Raw genomic sequence first — 24,328 nt, forward strand, 5'->3', positions numbered from 1 at the left:
CCTTCTGGCTTCTCCTCTTCTTCCTCCTCCAGCATTAGCTCATCTGCTTCCTCTTCTCCTCTCTGTTCTCCTTCCACAGGCTCATCCAGCTGTACTTCAGGCTCTTCCTCCTTCTCAGGATCATCCAAAGGAGGAGAGGGTTGTTTCTGGGATACTTGGGGTTTTCCTTGCTCTGGGTCAGAGCTCTCACTCTGCAAGTCCATTGCAGCAGGTCTGCCTGCGATCTCATCTGCAGAATGGCTACGGCAAATGACAGGTACTTGGTCACGCTCCTCCAGGTGTCTCTTGTACTGCAGCCAGTCAACACCAAAGCGATCTCTGAAGCTGTCCAAGCGCTTCATCTCCTTCTGGTGCTGTAGGACCAGGCCTGCAGAGAGAAAACTAGGGAAGCATGAAAACAGTCACCACGCCAGTGCACTCCTCTGACTATGGACAGCTCAGCTGCTGTGTTACTGAGGAAGAAGACAAGCCTCACCAGCGGAGAGAGGTAAAGCCTGGGGCTCGTGTTCTGTGTCACTGGGCTCCGAAATGCTCGCTCTGCGCACTTTGACTTTTCCCTGGAACAAACAGGATAAGAATAGTTGGGAGGCACCAGAACAACCAAAACAGCATCTGATGAGGGGCTCTGCCAAGCTGAAGGGTTCATAGCTGTTACAGTGCAGAAGCACACCGTGAAACATTTGTCACAGTATATCAAGACTGACATTAAGCCCAGCCCCTTCCTAACACACAGCAGTGTAGAGCTTCACTACCACACAGTCAGTACAAGACCACATCCCACCACACGAGGCTTTTAACGTCGAGGCAGCCCCTTCAGCCACCATGACAGCTACGTGGTTAAGAAGCTATCTCAGTCCCAGACCTTGCTTTTCTTCCGAGGCAGCCTGACAGCCACGATCTCTGCTGGGGACTGACTGTCACTGAAGTCTGCAGCACAGGAACTGTCCAGAGCACTGCGGTCCAGTGCGGTCTTCTCTGAGGTAGAAGTGTGGATGGACTGTGACACACTTTGCACAAGTCTTGGAAGGTGCTAAAGCCAAAAGAAAAGAACGCTGCCTGCTGAGTGCAAAGGGGAGACAAGGTAACCATGCCACAACTCGGGCTGACAACTTCCCTGTCCCTCACCCCAAACTTTCACCGTCTCAGTTGAAGTGGTGACAACAGATCCTGCCTGGTTGACTGGATTGCTTATCACGATCACTCCGATTTAACTCAATCTCTGCCTTTCTTAAAAACAGCAGATGGGAAACTGATAACTGCTTGTTTTGCTGACATGTAATTCAAGTGTCAAGTACCAGATAGAACCTGAAGAGGAAACAGGCAAGGCTCCAAGTTCTGCAAGGCTACATATGACAGAATAAGTTACACTGGCCAGTCCCAACAATTACTAGGAATCAGCACGGACTGAGCCAAAACGAACTGTGTCAAAGAGTCAAGGAAGCCCACATAGATTTAATGGGACACAAGACAATGCAAAACCCTGTCAGAGTTCCCACTCCCAAAGCCAGAAAGATCAGTTTACAGCAATTGTACTTACCATTAGGTCCGAGGAAGAGAGTGGCTCCCCATCCAAGAGGAACTGTAATTAGAGACCCATTTGCAGTCAGATTCCATTTGGCTGGCACATACTCAGGACATCATCTGCTGACTCCTATTCCCCTTCAGGTCACCCTAGGGTTGGGATCCCTGGCACGAAACTGCAAAGTCTAACAGAAACAACCCTGTTCCTGCCTACCCATCACTCCTTTAGTTGTAGCTACCTGACCTAATAGCATATAAGGCCAGAAGGGACCATTGTGGTTTTCCTGTTTACAGACTTTACGACTTCCAGAAACGTATCCAAGACAGTTCGCGGAAGAGATACAATAGATTATTGTGCAACAACTCAAGAATTCTCTTGAGAGGTACTCACTTTCACTTCCAAGCTTGTACCCTACTTCTAGCCTGAGTCTACCTAGCTTCCAGTAACTTGAGCTCAGTGAAAGCTTGTTCCAAGATGCAGTTTGAAGACAATGAATCCAGTCATTTGCCACTAGCATGAAGGGCAGACCAGCTCTGGAACACCTCTGACCCTTAGCAAGCAAGTTTACTTTGCTAAATTGCCAGAACGCGGTCTTTGCTGGCTTCTTTATTTAAAATCAGATTACCAAGAACTGACCTAAGCACCAGAGTGCAAGGGAAACAGTGATGACACCTAGCTGAGAGCAGAGTGATGGGGAGAAAGAAAGAGGTGGCCAAAGGAGTATGTAATTAGGCAAGGTGGGCCAAGGTGAGTTCCTTCTTTGCAAAGTCCAGCTACATAGTCACTATCTAGCAGGAACAGAGTAAAGTTTTGGGACTGTCAGTGAGCAAAACTGATGAAGTAGACAGTGAAGACATATTAAGATCTAAGGTCTTGCAAACCTGAGATCAGTATTCAACTCTGTCTGCCCTGGCCAGCACACCACATAAAAATTTAAGGATAAACTACTCTACCTGAAAAAAAAAACCCACAAAATAATCACCACTGTTACACCACTGGAATAAATTTTCAGATTTATGAAATTCTTTCTCCTCATTTGCCCCTGAGTGTCAGAACACCCTACGCCTTCAACTGCAGGGGCAGAAGGCACTTGGCTAATACTCACATTGGAGGAGGCTGCCCTGGGAGACAGATGTACAAGGGTTGCAGATCGATGGTTTTGATGGAACCATAATGGGTTTCCCTCTAAATGCAGCTGGGTGGGGGACACAGAGAAATTGTTATTAGAAGCAATATTCTATACCCCGACCTAATCTGCCTGCAGGCTCCATGCTTTCTCTCTGCCTCAGGAAATATCCTTGCAGTGGAACAGTGATCAAGCCAGGAGAGGACTAAGCTTTTACAATGCTTCCTGAAATTTGTTCAACAAATAGAGAAGGAAATTAAAGTACTTCCTACTCATGCCCCTAAATCATTAGGAGCTTTTTCAGTACTGACTTTGAGAAGCGTTGAGAGAACAGTCCTTTGCAGGCTATCTTCCTTCGTAAGCACTATAGTGACTGCATTATCCTCCTTCAGACTTCTCTGAACACACAAATCCACAACAGGATCAGGGGAGTATCTTTATTGAACCTGATGGTGTTAAAATCGGAAAGGGGGAGCAAGGAGGTGGGGACGAATATATGGAAAAAGGTTAGCTTGAGCAGGGGTCACTGAAAATGAAGGCTGAAATACAGGTGTCTCTCCAAGACTCCCCCATCAGCTTCCCGCATTAAAATTAAATGCTCAAGAGCTGAATTGATCTTTCAAAACTCTCTTCTTACCAGTCTCCACCTTGCACCCCCTGACCACGACATCTCTAATCTACCAACCCATCAGGCTTTCTGCTTACTTTTTTTACATAGTGCAGAGTGGACAATGGTGCCAACTGGGCATGTTCCAGCAGCAGGTTATAGGCCACATCCAGGTGCTGCAGATTCACTAGCTGTTCAACCCCTGCAAACAAAGCAAGAAGCCATCAGCACACTTGAAGATATAACTTAGGAACCTCCCACCCAAAATTGAACCCTAGTAAAAATAGCTGTGCCCAAGATTTCAAGTTCTGTTCCTCCTCCAGGAAGAGAGAAAGGCCTCAAACTCAGAAATGCTCCTCCCTTGTGGGCTCACCATTAATGCTGTCAAGCTCATTGTTGCGCAGGATCAGAGTCACCAGCTTGGATCGGCTGAAGATGCCAAGGTTTGGCACTTTGGACAGGAAGTTATAAGCCAGATTGAGGTACTCTAGTTCTGTAAGAGTCTGTTCAGAGAGAAGAGCAGCACCGGATCAATTGGGACCTTAGCTCAAAGCCTGACCCTGAACCCAAGACAGGGCACGGCACTAGCCCCTACCATTTTTTCCATCCCACCAAGGTCAACCAACAAATGAGTTTCTTAAGACTATTTCTGCAGCAAGACTTGGAAGTTCACATTTGGAGTGGTTTGTCTAGGAGCACTCAGCATGATCTACCTGCTTTACAAAATTTGCTAGAAGTAGCTTTCTCCTTCCTCGTCAACTTCAATGGAGCACAGGAAGGGACTGGACCCCCCGCCTCAGCAAAAGGACTGAACTACCAAAAGAAGCCCTTTCTTACCTTTGCAAAGATGATGGTGAATGATACATTGTGAGCCCCACCAACTCCATGAAAAGCTGTTTCATAGCTTCTCTGAAAAGAAGCAGATCTAGCCCAGCAGAGCATGGATTTCATTGCCATTCCCCAGAGACGCACACGCCACTGTGATGGACTACTACCTTTCTAAAGTAACTCAGAGGAGATTTCTGAGACCGAGAAGGAAATGCTGAACAAACAGAAGAGCAAGTCTCTACAGCCCCATGCCTGGCTACACAATTCCCACCTGCTGCACAGATTACAGCAAGTCTTGGCCACAATGGAGTGCACACTGCACGTGCGACTGTACGTTACAGCATACACTGTATGTATCGCTGTATTTATCACTCGGCCACACTGGAGTGCCAAGTGATACATACAGCTAACTTTCCCGTCTTAGAGCGGATGAGGAACACTGCCTTCTCTGCCTCAGTGGCACAGGGGCTGCACAGGGGCTGTTGTCCTTGAAACAGGACAACAGTTTCAAGGCTGCAAGCACTAGCTCTAAATCACATGCCTGCTGGGCCACGTCTCCAATTTCTTTTATTATACTTCACCTAGCAGGTACATGGTCAATGATTACAGCACTTTAGCAGTGTCCTCTCCATACAAGGAAACTCCGGTGCTCAGCCCAAGATACTCACTGTTAAATAGTGCTCACAATCCTGGATCTTGTTGTGACTCAAATCCAAGACTCTCAAAGCATTCAGTAATTGCTGAAGGACAAAAAGATACTAGATCAGATCCTACAAATGTCTCCACTGCAGCATGGAAACCCTGTCCTGCTGGGAGAGCCTATTAAAATTAACACTGCCCACTGCCTCCCACGCAGACCTAGCAGCATCAGTAAAGGAGCGCCCAGTTCTTGGCTGTGATCATTCCCTCTCTTCCCCTCAGTCACGCAGGAAGGATGCCCCACTCACCAGTGAGTCATCCAAGGCAGTGATCGAGTTATAGCTGAAGTTCACAGTCTGCAATTCCAACCACGGGAGAGCACAGCTCAGATCTCCACCACATGCTGAAATAATTTCCTAGGAAGAAGTGAGGAGCCATTCCTTGGTGAGTACTAGCTGTTACAGTAACAGCAGATGAACACAGGAGAACAGCTAGTCTAGAAAAAGGCTGGCATATTGTGCTTTACAGACCCTAACTTGCCTAGAATGGCAATGACTTTTATGTCACTAATTCAAGTATTTGGAGGTGGTGGGAATTCCACGGCTAGATATTTAGAAAGAAGGGGAGATGCTTTTGCTTCCTACGCTCAAGTGGCAATAGTTAACCTAACATGTTACAATTCGTAGGCTCTGGACACTAAGCATAAAGATTCATGCTAACAAAACCTTTTTCAGACCTCCATCAAAGCAGAAGTAAGATACACACGCCCTGGCCAAACAACTTGTGCTCTGGCAGACAAAAGAAGCTCTCAAAGCACTGCCTACCAGCAGCCCCTGTTCCCCAAGGACTTCTGTGCCACAGACAGAAGCCCAGAGCCCCACGGCTAGCACAGCCCACGCTACTTAGTTCTCCGCGGCTGGAGCTTGCCTTCTCGGAAACCTGCTGGGCACCAGTGCAGAAAAGACACTGGGGCACAGCATTCCCTCCGACAATCAGCTCTAATTTAAGTCTGCTGAGGTACAATGAAATAAACCTCGATCAGCTGCAGGCTTTTGAGCGTGGAAACAGCCAGAAACACAGAACAGTCAGACCTAGCTGATACAAATACTGGCCGGAGCCAGAAATTCTCAAGCAGCTAAAAAGGAGACTACAGAACACACATGTATTCAACCAGGGAATACTTCAACGTTGTTTGAGTCAGGAGTAAGACCCCAGAATGGGGAAGGGATACGTATACAACATGGATTGATAAGACAGTTAACACTGTCTCCTACATCTTCCCTGTGTGAAGGGCTGTAGGATCAAGATAGCCCTTCTCCTGCAATTTTCCCCACGAGCTGTGTAGAGACACTCACCTCCAGTGTACTGATACATTTGCAACAGGTTAGAGATTCCAGCTGAGAATAGACAAATCGCAGTCCCCGGAGGCAGTGTGGAGGGACAGACCTCAACTGCAGCAGTGATGAGAAAGTAAGGACAACATACATCAAAATATTACAGTGTAAGAGCAGCTGCCATCCCAGGCCCATCTCTGCAAGGGATCTCCCATTTCCCTGCTGAAGCCTCCCTCCCTAACGCTCCAGCCTTTGCTCATATCCAAGCTTCAGCCCAAGCAAGTGTTGCAGGAGTTTAGACAACCTTCTAGGGAAGCCACAAAAGCCTACCCAGTTTTTAGGAGTAGAGGCATTCTGCAACCACAAAACTAAGTCAAGAAAAGCCAAACAGCAAGACTCAAAGCCAGTTCTGCCTCCTGTACTTACTTCCAGATGCCGGAGGGACTTGAAAGGGAAGATCTTCACAGCAGATTGCAAAACACAGTTTGGAACATGAACGAGCTAGAGAAATCAGAAAAGAAGTCTCATGTCAAGCTCGATTTGTGCTGCAGTGCTGCCCTCCCAATGCACTGACTGCAGCACCTTGAACAGGCCCCCCCTCCAGCTCGGGCCTTCACTAACAAGCTCTCCCCCGATGCTGGTATCGGCACTGTCTCGTGGCCCCATAGTTCAACAGAGGTCAAAGAGAAAAGCATATTAGGTAGCACAAGACCACGGTCTGCCAGACCATAGAGCTCCTTTTCTTCTCCCCTGCTCACGTGCTTCACCACTTTCAGAACCACAGGGAGATCCCACAGCTGGATTCCTCCTCAGCCACCACTAACAAACCTACTAAATACAGACAAATCTAACTGCTGGAGCTATGTTTTATCGAGCAACTGAGCTGAACTAGCACACTGGTGGGAGGTGTGCATGTGCATTTTACTAGAACAGGCCAAATAAGGCAAATCACAAGCAGATACAGTGGAAAACAGAGTTGGTCTCCAAGACACTGTCAGCGTTAGACTGAGGTACCTGCAAACCTCCTCTTTGCATTCTGTAGTGCAGCCACAGGCTCTTTCACCACAGGGTAGTTAGGCTGTGTTCATGTACCACAAAGCAGCTTATTAAATCCAGCTTCTTATGCTTTCTACGGACAGTACATAAACAGTATTTCAGACAAAGTGAGTAATGAAGTAGTTAACACTTCCACTGCAGACACCAGAGAACAACTGGAGAGACCATCTCTGCCAGCTACATCCACGGTCACGCAGAAGTGACTCATCAGGTGCAGAACAGACATCTCAAGGCCTCGTCACCACTACCGCTTCCACAGTTAAAGCCCTGGCAGTGATGAATCACTGCCCACTGCCTGCCAGCACTAATGCAGCATGTTGAGCAGGACCATTTGTAGGGGAAGCTTGCACTGGGAAGCTCTGATAATCAGTTTTAGCAAAGTTTATTTCAGATGCCATCCTTGCTCTGTGTCCTGACTGTCTCCTCTCCCTCCACTATCTTAAGAATCTGATCAGGCTGATACAAATTATTAGTTTCTCCAAGCAAATTAGTTACCACACCACAATGGGTAGCTTCCCCTTCTTTACAGTCCTGTTACAGAAAGAGCCCTTTTTTTGGTTAACACAAGCACTCACCACAACATCCTCCTGACCGCAGCGTCCCCCCCGCCAGGGGACCCGTGTATCTCCACTCCAGTCTCCACCCTCAGCACACTGCCACAAAACCCTCCCAACAACATTCAGATAATCTCTCCAATCTGTCTCATACAGAAAACACTTTTAAAGACATCGCAGGCCATAATGCTCAGCCACAACTGAGCACCACCACTGAGCACCACTGTGGAACCCAAGAAGAGCTGCTAATTCCCCTTCCCTTTTCAGGCCCATTTCACCCCTACTAGCCTCCTAGGAGTGCCCCAGTGCCAAGGATAATCATGTGCAGCCTCATAACACATGCCACCTTTCAAAAAGCCCTCTGAAGAATCCCTAGCTCCGTACTTTTATCTTTATTACAGCCTTCTTCAAATTTAACGAGGACACGTTACTAGCAACGTTTCATGCAGTGAAACAGATCAACCAGAACCGCTGCCCAGGCAGGAGCATAAAACTCGGAAATAATAAGCAGAATGTCTCAGAGCAGCGGGTGTATACAACATCTAACTGCTCTGCTCAAATACCTGGGCTCTGCTGCCTCGTGCAGATCAATCATCCCTCAGCTGTGCTCAGCTGCCAGATACTGCCTGAATTGCTCAAGCATTTCAGGAAATAATCGTTTTCCTAACAATGTCAACACCTTACCAAGGTCAGAACATAATTAACCCCTGCTGCCCCTGTTTTTAACTCTGAAAAACTTTCCGCTGAGTTGCATGTCTGATCCTAGATGAAGTAGCTACACATTGTCATGCTGAACGACGACTCCATGTAACAGCCCTGCGAGAGCTATCTGACCCACGTAGCACGCACGTAAGACGGGGTCAATGGGCACCAAAGGAGGCCACTCTGAAGCAGGCAGCTCTGCCTGTCGCCTCCACTGGCCCCTCACACCCCCGGCCACAGTAGGTACGGACCTTCAGGGAGTGAGTCTTCTGCAGGACGTCGAAGAGGAACTGCGCCTGGAGGATGGCGGCGGTCTCGGCGGGGTGCGAGGGCAGGGCCACGAAGCCCCGGTTTTGGTTGCGGGAGCCCAGATGCTGCTCGAAGACCTGCGTGAGGTGCTGCAGGGTGGGGGTGAGCAGCGTCAGCGTGCTGGAGCCGTCCAGGACGAGGTCCCCTGCAGGGAAGGGGAAGGACGGGCCGCGCCGTGAGCGCTGCTGCCCCCACACCGGAGCCTTGCACCCCGGCCCAGCCCAGTCCAGCGGGGCCCGCCACTCACCCGCGTCCTGCAGCAGCCGCGCAAGGCCGCGCACCAGCGTCTCCGCCGCCGCCATCTGCGGGGGGGAGGCCGAGGTGGCCACGGCCCGGCCCGGCTCGTCCCGCGCCGCCGGCGGCCCCTGGCACTTCCGCGTTACCACAGAGACGCGCCCTTCCGCCGCACCAACGAGGCGGCCGCCGCGGCTAGAGCGCCGCCGCTTACATCCGGTTGCCATGGAGCCCGCCCCAGCGTCCCCCTCCCTCCCGGCGGGGCCCGCGCCCCCCGGCCCCCGCCCCGCCGCCACCGCCCCGCGCCGCCGGGGGAGCGCCCCGCGCCGCCGCCCCGCAGCCCCACCGGTAAGCGGGGGCGGCCCGGGAGGGGCGGCGGGCGGCACGAAGCGGGGCGGCGGGCCCGCGCCGCGCCCTGCGGGAGGCCGGGGCCGCAGCGCCGCCCGCCGCCGGCGCGGCGCGGCACGTGTCGGGCGGAGCGCGGTGGCGGGGCCGGGGCGCGGCGCGGCGGCGGGCGGCTCTCCTTCTCCGGCGGTGCGAGGTACGGGCCGGGCGGGGGCTGAGGGGGGGCGGGTCCTGGTGCTGCCGCTCCGCTGCCCCGGCTGCAGCAGCCCACGGGCCACGCGGACACGCGTGGCGGGCACCGCTGCCCCGCAGAGCCCGGGCAGCCCGCCTGGCCGCCCTGCCCCGGCCCCGTGTAGGTCACTGCTCGGTGCGTGGCACGGCGCGGCACGGCACGGCACGGCACGGCACAGGGTGCTGCACCATGCATGGTACGGTGCAGGGCGCTGCATGCTGCATGGCATGGCATGGTGCAGGGCGGTGCATGGCATGGGGCACGGTGCATGGCACAGCAGCCGCACAGAGCCGGGCACGGCTCAGTGCCCGGTGCTGGATGCTGCACGGCGTGGTGTGCAGCGTGGTGCGGTCCCGTGCAGCGCACCGTGCGGGTTGCACGGCACGGCACGGCACAGTACGTGGTGCAGTGCATCCCCAGTGCCTGCCTGCGTCCCTTCACTCCCCCGGCTGTACGTGTGTCTGTCTGAGCCGTCTGTATGTCCAGTGCAGGGGTGTCTCCTCGTCGCTGTCTGGTGCTGGTACTTTGTTCCGGAGTGGGTTTTGTTCCCGTGTGTTCGTGTACGTGTCTGTCGGCCGTGCGAGCTCCGTCCCGTCTGGTGCCTCTGTGAAGGGAGAGTCAGGGACCAGAGCAGGTGCTTCAGAAGTGAATGGCTATGGCGGTTTATCTAGGCTAGTTCAATAGGTTATAGGGTTCATTGAAACATTTAAGCCTTATAAAATACTTCTGTGTTCTTAGTTTCAGCGTAGCCATGTGGCAGAGAGATCCACAGGTTAAACCCAAAAACTTTGTGTGTTTCCTGTCTTACGTGTTGCCTTTTCATTCTGGTGTGTGCGTCCCTGTTCCGCCGCCGCGGCAGGGGAGAAGTAGGGGCTGCGCAGCCCACTCCCCTTCATTCGGCTTTGAGGCTGTGACTGCCACAGCAGCATCCGAATGCTTCGGCGTACACAGCGGCACCCCTCCTGCTCCTCTCCTCCAAGGACATCAGTATGTTCTCCAGGAAAATCTTCCCAGGCCTCTAATCCTTCTCCTTTTTGAGCTGTTCCCGTCTGTGTCTATCAGCCAGAGTCTCTTTTCCTCCTCTATCCCCAAACCAGCTTTGCCCCTGTGGCTTTATCCCTATCTTAACATCCACTCCTTGTCTAGACACTCCACGGCTAAATTATTTTCAGCCCGATGGCCAGGAGATTAGGGAAGAGCTGAGGAGATGGATGTGGGCCTGATGGCTGTCTCCATGCAGCCCCTTGCCCACAGAGCTGGGGCAGCCTGCTGTAGCCCTCCCGGCTCATCTTTATGGCAAAGGGGCAGCGTGAACTGCTCGCCTCTGCCCCTTGAAGACGTGCCAGATGCGTTTTTCTCAGCAAAACAGGAAAGCTCCTGCGCTGGCACTGTGAAGCAGCCTTTGGGGGTCGGGGGAAGCCCCGCTGGAGTCCCCGTTAGCAACATGTGGGAGATGCCGTAGCTGCCAGCATCGCAGGGGCATGCCTGCTCGCTTTCCTTCAGCATGCATTTAGCCTAGATGGTCGGTACGAGGTACGGTGATTTAGGTGAGCCAGCTCTGTTTACTGATGCGCTTGCGGCAAGATCAGGGAGGTGTGAGCGCGCACAGGTCAGCAGGCTGTGGATTTTTCTGGCCTCCCTTCGAATCTGGCCTGCTGGCATGACGCTTCTATTACTGAAAATTACTTCTAGCCGGAATGCTGAATCACGTACTCCTGACAACCAGGAGATACAGTAGGATGAAGGTATCACTCATTCAGTTTTCTTTACGGGATTTTTTTTTCTTTCCCCTTTTGTCTTGTGTTCTTCTTATGGCAGCCCAGGCAGTGATGCCAGCAGGCTGGGTACTTCAGCGTGATGCTCATTAGCGGAATTCGTCCTGATATTCATTTTACATTTCTCTTTTAAATTTTAATCCATTTCTAAGTCTCTTTGTGCAGGGCCGCCTGAAAAAAAATAATCTTTAGTCGTGTTTTACACCCTTGAGATCTTTCCAGACTGCTGGCTTGTCCCCTCCCCATCTTAGTCATCCCATATTGCGCTAGACAAATTTAGCTCCTAACCTTTCCTTATAAATCAATCCCTCTGGCCTACTGGCAATTTTTTGTTGCTCTTCTCTGAAGTCCGTCTGTTGTGGGTAATAGAAAAGCCAGGCCAGATCCGAGTAGGTGTCCATCCAGCCTTCCTCCGAGAGGTTGCACCAGGTTGCACGGAGTAAGGGGCAAGTGGCCTCTAGTGGCCAGACATCAATTAACGCACCAAAAGGGAGCACCAGTGCTCCCAGGCCATGGGCTCTCCCTTCTCGAGAAGGCAGGAGAGCCGGTGGGGTTAGGATCGGAGAAAGCGCCCCCCACCCTCGTCCCTCTCTCGGCCGCAAAGCAGGGGGCCCCTCCGGCAGCTCTGCCCCCGGGCCCCGCCGGCTCGGGGCACCCACCATCGCGTCCTGCTTGCACGGGGGGATGAGCGGGGGATTGATGGAAACCCCATGAGCACCTCGCGGGCCCTCTGAAATTTCAAAGCAAGTCCTGAGGGCTCTCTGACTTTACTGCTGGTACGACTGTCTCGCTTTTTCCAGCCGCGTCATTAGAGTGACATATTTTCAGCACATTTCAGAATACGCTGCTTCAGTGGGTAAAGAAAGATTAAGTGCTGGATTTCCCCTCCCTTTTAACTTTGTTTAGGTAGTCAGGCTGTAGTTTTAAACTCAGCGTAACATCTTGCAAAGCCGGAGCCAGCAGAGTTCGTTGCATCCAGCAGTTCCCCCGGCCGTGGGTTCCTCCCGCCCCAAGCACGAATGCCCCTGCGAGCCTCTGCCTAGCTCTAGGCAAACCTGAGCTTGACCTGAAACAAAGCACATTGTTTCACAACGTTGCTGATAGTTTGCAGTTTCCTTTGGAGGCCCCACAAGGCATATTAGTGGCACAGAGGTGGAGCTGACATTAGCTTTTTTTTTGTTATATTACCTTTACCATTTTGCTAGTTTTTGGGGATTCTGTCGCTACAGAAGCTGCCGACCAAAGCCCTGGCGTCATTTTACTCCCTGAAGTAGTAGTGCTTGCAACACATCTTTGCAGGCAGTCTGTAGCTGTGGATGTTACGTTCCTTACAAATACCCAATCCTTTCTTTAACAGTCGTGATGCCATGGCCCTGCAGGACTGGAGAGCCAGGTTCCCCCGCCAGCTCTTCCCGCTGGAATAAAGCGTTCCCTGCCTTCAGTTTCAAATGTGCTGCTGTTTGCTTTCATGGAATGATACCCTGTTCTCAAGTTAAATGCGAAAGGAAATAAAAGCCGTGTATTACCCTTTTCTCTATCATGTCTCCGGCTAAAAAGCAGCTCAGTCTCTGCTTACAGATGATTTCCAGACCTTTCTCCTTTTTTCTGCTTTGTCTCTCGGAACCCTTTTGCTCTATCTTTATTGGAAAACAGGGTGTGAAGCTGAACATTACAACTTAACATCTACAGAGTGGATTGGGTATTTTCATTCTTTTCTGTCCTGTTCCTTACGGCCCGGACTCTGCATTTGCTTTTTAGACGTTTTTTGGCAGCATGTTTCTCTCGGGCTGTTCAGGTCTCATCAAGGGATTCAATTACTGAAGAGTTCAATGAGGTGTGTTTGAGGGGTTTCTTCCATTAAGTTTTGCCTTGTTCCTGATAATTAGGCGGGTGGACCAAGGGAGCACGCTTCATCAGTGGTCAGATTAGCTCCTCAAAAACTTGCCTTACAGATGGCCCTGGGATTTTTTGTTTGAATAAGCTAAATGTGTGCCTTCAGGTAGGCAGAGTACACAGAGACTGTAGTAGCACCTTCTGGAGATCTTCAAAGATAGAAGGAGGGATGATGAAGTGGCCTTACTGGTGTCACCTTTAGACTGTCTGTTTTAGTGGCCTGTCTTGAGCAGTGGCCCTACTAAGTACTTCAGATGAGATAGTAAGAAACCCCTCAGCAGATCACTGGGATATAACCTATAATACTTCTTCCAAAGCTTTCATAGCTAAAGAATAGCTTGTTCTGAAAGATGGGTTTAACTTCTTTTAATTTTCTTTGTCATAAATACGACAACTTGTTACCCAGAGAGATGGCCAAGCTGTCTCCTGACTTTGCAGTTTTTTCCTCCTCGATGACATCACTGAAAAAAATGTTTTCTTTTGCCAGTTTTGAATTCATTTGTATTCTACCTTTGTAGTTTTAACGAATGTCACTTTTCTTGTGCTGTGAGATGAGAACACTTTGATTATCCCTGTGCCCAAAGCACTGTGCATGTGCTTACATCTTCTCTCCTTCTCCGTATGAGTTCAGATGAGTTTTTGGAGGTCGGTATCTTCCCAGTACCAGTCTCTGCCATCTCCAGCTCTTCCCGGGGTGCAGCCTATGCTGAGCTCAGCCTGCACTGTTGCTGTAAATTATATGACTACAGCTGTTTCTGCGTTAGTCTCCATCCCACTCCTTGTGAACCACGGCACCTCATTGCCTTCACTTGCAGTGGCATATTGAGCGGAGCGCTCCCTTGGGCTGCCCATGGGGTCTTCTGCGTCCCTCAGCCACGCCGGTGCAGGGCACAGATCTGCAGTCTGAAGGTTGGCCTCTTTCCCTGTAACATGTGTTGTTTTGTGTTTGGTGTTTGAACGCTGAACTGTTTGTCCTTGTGCCGTCTCTTTGACCTGCATAGATCTCTCTGAGGTTCCTCCTGGCCATTTTGGGATCTGCCCAATTAAAGCTAGGTGGCACAGGACCACTCTGCTGCCTGCTCCTGGCATGCCCTCCCAGCACCCGATCTCTCCAACTTTATCCTTCCCCGGCCGTCAGTCACGCCCCGGCTTTGCACAGATATCCTGGTGGAGAGGTGGCTGAGCAGGGAACCTTTCCTTCTCTCGCAGAGCCCGTGTGCAGGAGCTACGCATAGCCGCTGTCTCGGTCAGCCCCTGCACCCTCCGAGCAGCAGGTCGTTCGGAGGAGGACAGGGTCCCACCTGCCTTTGAACTGCTGGAGACGGTGCACAAAGCAGCGTGGGCTGGGCCATTCTCGCCCCCTCGCTGCAGCGTGCCGGGGACAGCCCTGTCCTAGTGATGCCGGGGAGGTTGCCCGAGGGCTGGTGAGGTGACCTCTCTGGGTTAGGAGCCAGGGGGGTTGAGGGCAGTGGCCAGCAGTCTCCCACGACATTCCCTTGTCCTGCCCTCTCTCCACAGGTTATGCCACTCTCCAGGTTTGCTGGGTGCCTGCCGGTGAAAGAGAAGGGTTGATATTTTGCCCAGGCCCTTAGGTCCTGAACCAAAATGGCAGCTGGAGAGTCCCCTCCCGTAGGAGATGTCTTCATCGACCTGCAGCAGGTGAGGTGGGAATCCAGCAGCAGCGGGGCCGTCTCTTCCCTGGGGACCGCGCTCCTGCCAGGCTGAGTGCGGGACCTGCGTCCTGGCAGCCTGCTGCAGTAGGAGACACAGCCTCCGATCCCTGGGGACAGGTCTGCACAAAGGGTGGCCCAAGGCTGCCCACGAGCCCACATCCACTCTCCGTGCAGACAGCAAGCTGTGGGCCAGAGAAGGCCAGAGGTTGCTCTGTGGGGGCTCTGTGCCTTCACATGCTGTTGGGTGGGGTAGGCAAGCGGCAGGAGGAGCTGGGCAGCTTGCAATTAGACTCTCCCCATTTAGGCTGGGCTTGGGACACCCATGCTAAAGTGAGAGGAGAAGCAGTCTCGCCCACAGATACAAAGCCACTCCCAGGGCACAGCTGGGAACAGCTGGGGGGTGCGGGGAGAGGTACAACTCTGCTAACGCCGCCTTGCTCCCTCTTTCCGCCCAGCACAGACAGATTTGTCACAGTTGGGCCTCCTCTTGTTTCCATGGAAACACGGGAGTCCACAACAGCTCCGCACTGGCATTTCGGCTATATTGACGGAAAATTTTACCAGCTGCAACTGCTCGGGAGGCAGAAAGGAGAGGAGTCACCTGGTGATGCTCTTCTCGGAGCGTCTCCACCAGCAAAAGGCAGAGAAGCGCCCACAGCCTGAAACAGGAGGAGAACAGGCAGAAAAGCCTGAAGAAGGCGTGCCAAGGGGAACGGGGTCCCATAGGAGTGTGGAGGGGCGGCGGGAAGGCACAGGGTGGTCACCAGAACAGGAATGCTGTTTCTCAGAGGGAAATATGGAGGAGGTCTAAGAAAGGGAGGAATGACAGACTGGGCAAAGGGAAGGCCAAAGGACAGCAGTTAGATGTGAGGAGAGAGAAATTCCAGCTAAACAAAAGCTACACATCTCCGCTGGTAGGAAAGACAGGCACTGACATAGTCCCTTGATACCTGCCACTCAGGGGAGGTGTGGAGGACCACGAAGGTGTCTCTGCAGAGTGCGGCTTGGAGGCTTGCTGATCTGTTCTGGCTCTTGGTGTTGAGCGGAGTTGTGCCTCTAAGTGAGAAACTATGCCCCAGCCCTGTCGTGTGGAGCCTGCTGCTCCTCAGCAAGCCCAGCACCGTTTGCAGGGCAGGAGGATCCAGAGGGTTGTAGAGGTCTGCAGTGTTTGATTCTTGTCTGGCGATTTCTGTGCAGGGCAGAGATCGCGCAGAGAAAGCCTCTCCTGGTGCCGAGGACGATGAGGACTTGGATAAGACCTTGTCAATCGAGAGATTTGGGGACCTGATAAGCAAATCAGCATCAAGCAATCTGGAGAAGCAAAGACGCAGCTACAGTGAGAGAGATTTTGAATGTACGTAGGTTTGAACCATTGTACCCACTTCCACCCTCGCCGCCAACCCTCCTCGCTCAGCCCCACGTGCTCTGCAGCCTTGTGCCAGGACCCTGCAGACAGTGTTAGCCTGCAATTTGCTTCTGCCCTTCAGAGTGTTCCCAAAGTGCTACGTACACCCAGTTGAGCACCAGTGCCCACAGCCTCTTCCCAGTCTGTTCCCTGTTTTCCCCATCCCCACAGGCGTAGCTACTGCCAGCCCACGCAGCAGCATAGCTCAGCCCGGGCTGTTCGCTCACCTCCTCACCCAGCATTAGGGACCTCTGCAGCCACTTCCCCCACGTTGAAATTTCCAGTTTGAAACTATTTTTCTTCCATATGGCTGAAGAGAAACATCCAAATATGGCCAGAAGCCAGGCTGTCCTCCCCAGTCTGAAAGCAGATGGCTCCAGTCAGACATGCCTGTGTATTTCTAAATAGCAACCACAAAACCGTCAGGCTTATCTGCTCAAAGAAAGGACTGCAAAATAAAAATGTGAATTTAAAGTGCTGTAGCTATCTCACCTGAACTCCTCTGATCAGCATATTTATTCCTCTAACTGCCCTTCCATGATGAAGGCAACCAGTCTGCCCAAACTGAGTTTGTAGAATGAGAGCGTACCCGCAAGAGTGGCCATAAGCTATTGCCTGGTGTAGGTGGGTTGCGTTAGCTTGTAGTAACAGCAGTGAAAGGCAGGAAGAAGAGGTCCCTGGCCAGCAGCCTGCTTGTGTGGCAGATGAGTAGCAATGGTTGGGAGAGTTTCCCACTCTCTGGCTCTCCACAGTCAGATACTGCTTATTTTCCCGTTCAGCTTTGATGGGATACAACCTCGGGAACATTATGTTCCGAGTTGTTTTCTGCTTGGCCACTCATTTCCAATGGCTGTTGTAAAAGTTTTCTGGTAAAAGTCTATTACTGTAGTGCACCCCAGCTGCTCCTTTCTGCTTGTGTCATTTCTCTACAGAGGCTCCATTCAGGTAACACTTTCCACCTGCGCACACAGTCACTCGCGCACATGGCTGCAAGGTGCTCCTAGCTTTGCTGTGGGTTGAATACCTGTCCTGTGCTGGTAGGACTTACCTGCTCAGAAGCTCTGCCTGTGTGCACAGGTGTGTGGGTTGGCTTGGAGGACACGGACGATCTGCTTGAGCATGCATGGCAGACGCTTCTTTGAAAATTTGACTAGAGATTTGTACTGTTTCGGTTTTTTTTCTTCTCAGTAGGAGAGTCCTCCTTTCTTTGTCAGAATCAAGTTTATTTTCCTCTGAGCTCCTGATGTATCCCTGTTACCTAGGACTACGTCAACCCTGGTTATCAGAAGTTTTATGCAGTTCGTATTCACAAAGCTGGAAGATCTGGTTAGGTCGTTAGACTTTGAAAGATAACATAGCAGCCCAAAGAGGTGAATGCTCTCTGGGTTTAGAAATGTTTCCTGCCCTATTCAAAGCCAGGAATTCCCATTATGTAGGAATTCTTTTCCTTCTGAGCTCCCTATTGAAACAATTTTTTCATCTCTCATATCAAGTTCACTGAGAAGTGTAATCAAACATCTAGGACGCTGGTTTGGCAATGACTTTCCATACGGGCAGGCAGTGCAAGGAAGGGAGCAGGAAGGAGGGCAGGGGCTGGGCACGCAGGCGGACAGGGAGGAAGAAGAGGGAGGCGTGAAGCCTTTTGTGTTTGGGAGAGGTATGTTTTTCCCACCTCTAGGCCTCTGTGGAGATGTGATCAGTTGACACAAGGAGTGCTGAGTGCAGGGGTGAAGAGCGGTGCTCCCCTCTTCTGTGCCAGATCAGCCACTTACCATCACTGCCCTTCCCTGCAGCCCAAGGCTTCAGTTTCCTTCTGATCTAAAAAGTAAACGTTTCTGTCTTGGGCTGATGTGAACAAGCCAAAAGGGAAAGATGGGCTATGTCCTCACCAGCAGCTTTGTGCTGTAGAAGGAGCAACGAGTGTACAGTTGGGGCCTTCCTTGCTTCTCCTTACATGAGAAATTCATGCCTGACCTATCCATGGTGTGCAGAGCAGTGCTACGGGAGTGCAGCAGCGGGTCAGGAGGGCCTTTCTGCCAAAACCTGCCAGTGAAATAGGGTACATCTAGTTAAGTCAAAGATCTAGAGAACACTTTGGAGGCAAAAGTGTTTATGAAGTGCCCAAACTCTTTCCATTTTGCAGTTGTCTGACCGTTCCCAGTCTCCTCTAACCTTGCCACAAGCCTCTCCCGCTGAACCAGGGGTGTGTGTGAAATATCCCTGCTGTTCCCAAGGGGGGAAACAAGGGAGAAAAGACTTGAGAAACCAAAGGAAAGGAAACATGACAGCAGAACAATGAACCTGCCTGGCTCTCCCAGGGAGAAGGTTACAGCTTCCATTGAAAATGTCCTTTGAAGGTAGTTTTCACTATAAACAGATTTTGCTGCCATGTCACAGGAAAGCTGGGAAGGAACCAAATCAAAACAGACTGGAAACAATTCCTCAGGAAGAGCTGCTGAGCAAAACCCCCTTGCGAAGTAGCTGGTGCCCCCGTGATTTCAGCTGCTCCGGGTGCAGCCCCAGGATCTGTGCATCCTGCAGGCTGTCTATGGGAGGCTTTGTGCCTGCAGATAGACCTGGCAGAAATGGCTTTCCTCTCTCTCACAGGGAAGATGCAGAGCTTACCCTGTTCCCTGCACGGTGCATTATCGTTGTTTTTGAGTGAAGGCTCAGAAATGCCATTAATTTCTTCTCACTCTGTAATTCCCATGACACCCAGGTCAAGCCTGTATGAATTTCTCTTTGCAGATTAGTTTAAAGAAAAGTCCTTCTGCCCTGTTTTTTACCCTGGTTTTTAAAAGACAGCCTCCTAATTGAACCTGCATTTCAGAAGCTGGTAGGCACAAGCCCTCACAGTACCTGGGATGTGGACTTAGGTTGCATCTGCCCTAAAAGGTTTGGTCTGCGGTTCCTGCGGGTATGCAGGAGGGACTTTCTGTCAAAGCCTGGGGGATAAATAAGGCGCATTTATTTAACTCAAAGAACACTATGCAGGAAAAAAATGTTTGTAAAGAGCCCAAATCACGCTTGTTTAAGAATGCGAGAAACGTTTCCCTGTGTTTAGGAAAGGGATGGTGCCTCTGGCAAGCCACCGCAGCTCTGTGTAGCCATGCAAATGGCTTTCGGCAGCATTGGGAGAGGAGTCCTGCCTTCCCCAGGGCAGTGGAGCTGCGTTGGGGTGATTTGGCACTGCATGGGGGCTGCCTCCCCAGCCACGCCAGGCTGGACGCAGCCTGCCGCATCACTGAAAGAGCTCTGCTACGTCCCTGTGGGCTGGTGGCTCTCCTTGCCCTTCCTGGCCCTTGATCTCCAGACCATGCTGTTTCCTGGAGGGGCGCCTGGCAGGTCCCTCCCAGCATCTTCCTGCCCCTGACTCTCTTTTTCTCTCTCAGTCCACCGCCGAACCTCGCACCACATCCATCATCCCCTTTCCACTCACCTCCCTTCTGCCCTCAAGTTCCAAAAGAGGCCCCCCCGTGCCAGCAGGAGGAAAAAAAGGAGGAGGAAAAAGAAGAAAACCTCAGTACCCCCCTCGGAGGTGACCCCCACCATCCAGGAAGAGGACGAGGAGGGGGGAGAAGAGGAGGAAGAAGAAGAAGAAGAAGAGGAAGAAGGAGAGTCTGAGGCAGAAGAGGCCCAGGAGAAAGAGATCTCTGCAGAGTCTGAGGGCGAAGCTCGTGGGAAGGACACGTCCCCTAAGCTGGAGCCCCCAAGCAAACCAAAGGCAAGGCTAGGGCATCCCTACTTGCGCAGGGCTCGGAGGCTGGGCAGGCGGTGGAGGGAGGAGGGTTGATGCCAGGAGGGTGCCAGGGTGTACGGTCATGGGAGTGTGCTGCTCACGGGGAAGAGGTTGTAGCTGTGCAGTATAGTGGGAAGAGTGGTTTTGTCCCTGCCTAGGAGAGATGGGCACTGGAGGACAGTGATAGACAAGCCATTGCTTGGGGTGGATGCTGGGGAGGGTGTGCATGACCATTTTGGGGGTGTAAGACCCATGAGGAAGATCGGTGTGGCCGTTCTTAGGGTGTATAGGGTATGGGGGGCTCAATATGGCCAGTCCCAGGGTATGGGGCATGTGGGGGAAGTCAGTGTGGCCCATTCTAGGAGGTGGGGACGTAGGGAAGATCTGCTCGTCAGGGACTGGGGCGAAGGCTGCCTGCCCTGGCTCTTGCTGTCAGGACTGTCGTGTCTGCAGTTCACCATCGGCAGCGATGAGGAGGAGTCTGGCAGCGCTCTGGCCCCCGCGCAGTTCCACGTGGAGGAGGAGTGTGGCATCCTGTCCCCCGTGCCACGCTTCGGTGACCTGCTGCAGGACAAGGGCCCTGCCTCCCTCCGCAGGTAGGAGAGCGGTGCTGAGCTGCCTGCCACTCTCCCCGGCTCCGGGTTGCTGCACAGACCCTGTCCCCAGGGGTAGTGGCTGTGCCCAGCCTGAGCTCGCCTGCTGAGCCAGAGGGGACATGGAGCCTGGAGGGAGAGCAGCTGTGAGCAGCAGGGACAGTCCCCTGGTGGGACAGTCGCTCCCTGGGACTCCTGTGACCTCCTTGGGTCTGTGGGATCCCCAGGGGGCAGGTTTGGGGACACTGAAGCTGCACATGTGGAGCACCCTCCCTCCCAGCTAACTTGCACTGCCGTGCTGACCTGCAGGCTGGGAAGCCCCAGGAGGCTTGGCTGAGTCAGGGGACCATGAGGCCATTGACTCAGAGGTGGGTCCTCAACACTGACCACAAGCTGATCCCGCTCTGCGGTGGGGGAAAGGAGGGGCAGAAGGGGCAAACTTTAGGTGTTGGGACAGGTGACTCCTGGCTCTCCTCCTTCTCAGGGACTTGTTGGTCAGGGGTGGGCCGAGGGACCTCAGCCCCTGAGAGGGACCAGTGCCCATCCTCACTCAGCTCATTTGCTACCATCGGTCTTTGTGGTTCCTGCAGCCTCCCCGGGCCTCGGGAACGTCTGTCTCGTGGGTGGGAGAAGCGCAAGCCCTGGGGCCAGGTGGCGAGCGGACAACGGGTTACCTATGACTTGAAGGAGAGGATGTGCATCGGCAGCATGACCACACTGGAGAGTGCGGCATACCAGCGCGTCCCCACGGACGAGGCCGAGGCCCAGATGCTGGCGTCTGCTGACTTGGACGGCATGAAAAGTGAGGCTTTGCGACACTACCTACGCTACTAGTGCGCGTGTCCCTTGCTTCTCCCTGCTTTGCCCTCTTCCCTAGCAGCTCCAGGCATGGTCTTCAGCCTGCCGCAAGACCTGGTCCTCACCTCCCTGTCCCCCAGACCCTGCTGTTCCATCCCTGGCTCTTCTCTGTTAGCTTTGCAGTGTCCGCAGCGCTGGTCCCCATGTTTCCAGCACCTCTACTCACACCCACCCCATGAACGCTCGCTCCTCCACCCGCCCCACTGCCCTCTCCGGTTCAGGGCTCCCTGCGTTTCCCTGAGACCCAGCTCTCTCCTCTCCTGACACACTTTCCCAGCGACCAGCCCTCTGTGCGACACGCCAGCTCTGGCATCGCAGAAAACCTGAGGTGAGGAGCCTCCCCGCTCCTCCGCTCTCCCGGCGGAGAGGCAGCTGCCCCCTCCGGAGCGCCTCGGAGGGGGACTGCCCCCGTGTGCGGCGCGAGGGCAGACAGAGGAGACGTCATGGAAATGCATGCTCCGGGCCCGAGGACATGGAGAATTCAATAGGTTGCTCTGCAGGCTGGAGAGGGAGGGAGACACCAGAGGGGAGCGAGGGAGAGAAGCGGTGCTGCACACACAGCCTGGCTGTCCCCGGGCCACAGGCGCCGTGTCCCTGGGCAGCCGGCACGAGACCCGGCGGCAGAGCGAGGATCCTGCTCCCGAGGAGCCGGTGGGGCAGCCCCCCACGGAAGCATCCCTGGGTGGAGCCAGCCTTCCCGGGACCTCGTCAGTCCCCGGGGGCTGCTGCAGCTGGCACCTTCATGCCCCGTGAGGAGGGCAGCGAGGCACTGGGGCTGGCCCCAGGGCTGCGGTGAAGCCCTCCCAGGAGCAGCTTGCTTTCTGCACGTCTGGCTACCCGGCCCCTCCTCTGAGGTGAGTGGCTCATGGTGCCTGACCCCTGACCTTCGCAAGGACAAAATGACAACCCTTCAAGAGAGAGAGGAGGCGGCGAAGGAATCGGAAGGGGGCAGCAGCCCGGAGATAGCAATAAGCACCTGCATTCGCAACTCGCTCGGCTATGAAGACTTTGATGAATTTGCCTTCAATTTTGAAGACTATGATTTATGGGAGGCCATCAGAAACCATCTGGGCTACCCAGGCGGGGAGCCCACCTGTAAGTACTGGAGCAGTGACCCCACGGTTGCATAGATGAGAGCCCCCAGCTAAAGTGCGTATCCCCCCCTCCCTGTTTGCTGTCTGCACTTTTTCCGTGTCAGGTTGGTCTCCTGGTTTAGAGGAGGTCTGCCCCACCATGTGCCTGGGGACACCAGAGGAGCTGTCTGGTGTCTGTGTGTCTGTCCGAGGTCTTTGTACAGATCTGTGTCATAGTGCTGAGGTGCTTCTCTGTGTGTGTCTCGCTCAAGCAGTTCTGGAGGCAGCTGCATCTTGCTGTTTGTGCTTATCAGGATGTGGCCCGTGCTGTGGCCAGAGAAAAAGCAGCTGCTCCAAGGTGTGTATAAGGACAGAGACATTTCCCCTTCCATCTGTGGCACAAGGTGACAGCGTGCTGCTGCTCTGTTTCCTAGAATTAGAGCCGAGCTGCAGATCCGACAGCAGCGGTGGGTATCAGGTTCTCGGCTCTGCGCCGTAGCCTAATGCCTGGAGGAAAAAATAACCTAGTCCCTATGTCTGCAGGCTTGAGCCTGGCTATGAAACTAGCTAATGGCAGGCTGGCCGGGGTGCCTGGAAGCGGGAAAAGAGGAAGGAAGCGAGAGTGGGAAAAGCAGGGAAGGAGAGAATAGGAATCCCGAGAGCGAAGATCGTCTTTCTGTTCTCCGCATCTGTTTCCGTACCCACGCATCTCTTGAGCCGGGTCTCTGGGCCATCCCGGAGACTGCGCAGAAACCGGAGCCTCTCTCCCACCTCGCGCAAGAGGTCCTTCCTTGGCAGATGGTGGTAACTCACAGTTAAAAGGTGGCTTTGCGTGTCACTTTGGGAGTGACGCTGTTCTTATCCATAGCTCTGGGACAGCTGCCCAAATGTCCTCATCTGGATCATGGTCTAATTTTTCAAGGGATTTTAGGACTGTGCGTGGGAGGGTGGTGTGGCCCCAGAACTAGCCCGCTTACTGGCTTTGCATGCAGGAGTGGTGAGGCAGAGTGCTTGCAACAGGGACTCAGGATGCCTTGGTTCAATTTCTGGCTCTGCTACAGCCTCTCTGTGTGATCTCAGGCAAAACACTTAACGTCCCCTGCCTTCCAGTCCCACCATCATGTTCTCTTTCTCAGCTGGTCCATCTTTACGAGCCTTCAGGGAAGAAATGTCTGTCTATGTGCTTCTGCAGGGACCAGCAAGAGGGGATTTGCTTCTGGCTGGGTCTGCTACTTGTTACTGTAAATTGATAGACAGTAGAATAGTAGCAAAATTCAAAATAGAAACCTGGAGCAAATTGGCTCCATTAGCTGTCCTGAGCTGAGCAAACTGTACATTAAAAGTGTGAGAAATTGCCCCAAGTTCACCCAGGAAAGGATGGCTATTCTTGGGAAGGTAGAAGGGGCCGATCACTTCCGCAACGTGTGATATGCCCCCTTATAAAGTGGGGAAATTTGGCTTGCTAGCACTTAACACATTCATTGATTGCTACAGCTAATACTGCAGGTGCTTGAAATAGGATGTACTGTACAGTCAACTCTTAATTATTTCTGCACAATGAATCCACACTGTGGATTAATCCTGCAGAGAGATACGGTGGAGGCAGAGACACCGGAGTCTGTTCTGTGCAGAGCCAGCTTGTATCCAGCCAGTGCCACTTGCTCAGCTATTTACTCCATGGCAGTACCTCTTCCAGGACCAACTCAGATCCAGAGGAAATTAATGGCTTTTGAGCAAAGTCGAGTCCTTGTTGGACCTGAGCTGGTCTCCTTGCTCTCCTTTTAGTGTTCAGAGCATGGGGAGTGCTGTGCAGGGACACCTGGATGGCAGC

The 24,328-nt window shown here is 52.9% G+C and overlaps 2 protein-coding genes across 4 annotated transcripts in view; one reads left to right on the plus strand and one right to left on the minus strand.

Annotated features, from left to right (window-relative positions):
* The window catches only part of STK11IP (serine/threonine kinase 11 interacting protein), a 19,767-nt gene extending 10,629 nt beyond the window's left edge, over positions 1-9,138 (minus strand). Inside the window, exons 1-13 of the mRNA XM_075153053.1 lie at positions 8,925-9,138; positions 8,620-8,822; positions 6,483-6,557; positions 6,078-6,173; positions 5,031-5,138; positions 4,752-4,823; positions 3,629-3,758; positions 3,354-3,457; positions 2,628-2,717; positions 1,538-1,579; positions 863-1,030; positions 476-557; positions 2-367 (exon numbers count right to left, since the gene is read on the minus strand). Of these exons, the coding sequence (XP_075009154.1) occupies positions 2-367; positions 476-557; positions 863-1,030; positions 1,538-1,579; positions 2,628-2,717; positions 3,354-3,457; positions 3,629-3,758; positions 4,752-4,823; positions 5,031-5,138; positions 6,078-6,173; positions 6,483-6,557; positions 8,620-8,822; positions 8,925-9,138 (1,750 nt within the window). The remainder of the gene's footprint in view (position 1; positions 368-475; positions 558-862; positions 1,031-1,537; positions 1,580-2,627; positions 2,718-3,353; positions 3,458-3,628; positions 3,759-4,751; positions 4,824-5,030; positions 5,139-6,077; positions 6,174-6,482; positions 6,558-8,619; positions 8,823-8,924) is intronic.
* A 232-nt stretch (positions 9,139-9,370) lies between these two features.
* SLC4A3 (solute carrier family 4 member 3) overlaps positions 9,371-24,328 on the plus strand; it is a 34,448-nt gene continuing 19,490 nt past the window's right edge. For 2 of the 3 annotated variants that reach the window (XM_075153067.1, XM_075153068.1), the window contains exon 1: positions 21,760-22,519. In XM_075153067.1, coding sequence (XP_075009168.1) covers positions 22,324-22,519 — 196 coding nt within the window. In that variant the 5' untranslated portion in view covers positions 21,760-22,323. Of the gene's footprint in view, positions 9,453-14,674; positions 14,816-16,026; positions 16,184-19,626; positions 19,959-20,426; positions 20,570-21,156; positions 21,369-21,759; positions 22,520-24,328 lie in introns of those variants that run through there. The other variant, XM_075153066.1, reaches the window with a different exon arrangement.

This window comes from Calonectris borealis, chromosome 6 (assembly GCF_964195595.1).
Source record: "Calonectris borealis chromosome 6, bCalBor7.hap1.2, whole genome shotgun sequence".
Lineage (NCBI taxonomy): Eukaryota > Metazoa > Chordata > Aves > Procellariiformes > Procellariidae > Calonectris > Calonectris borealis.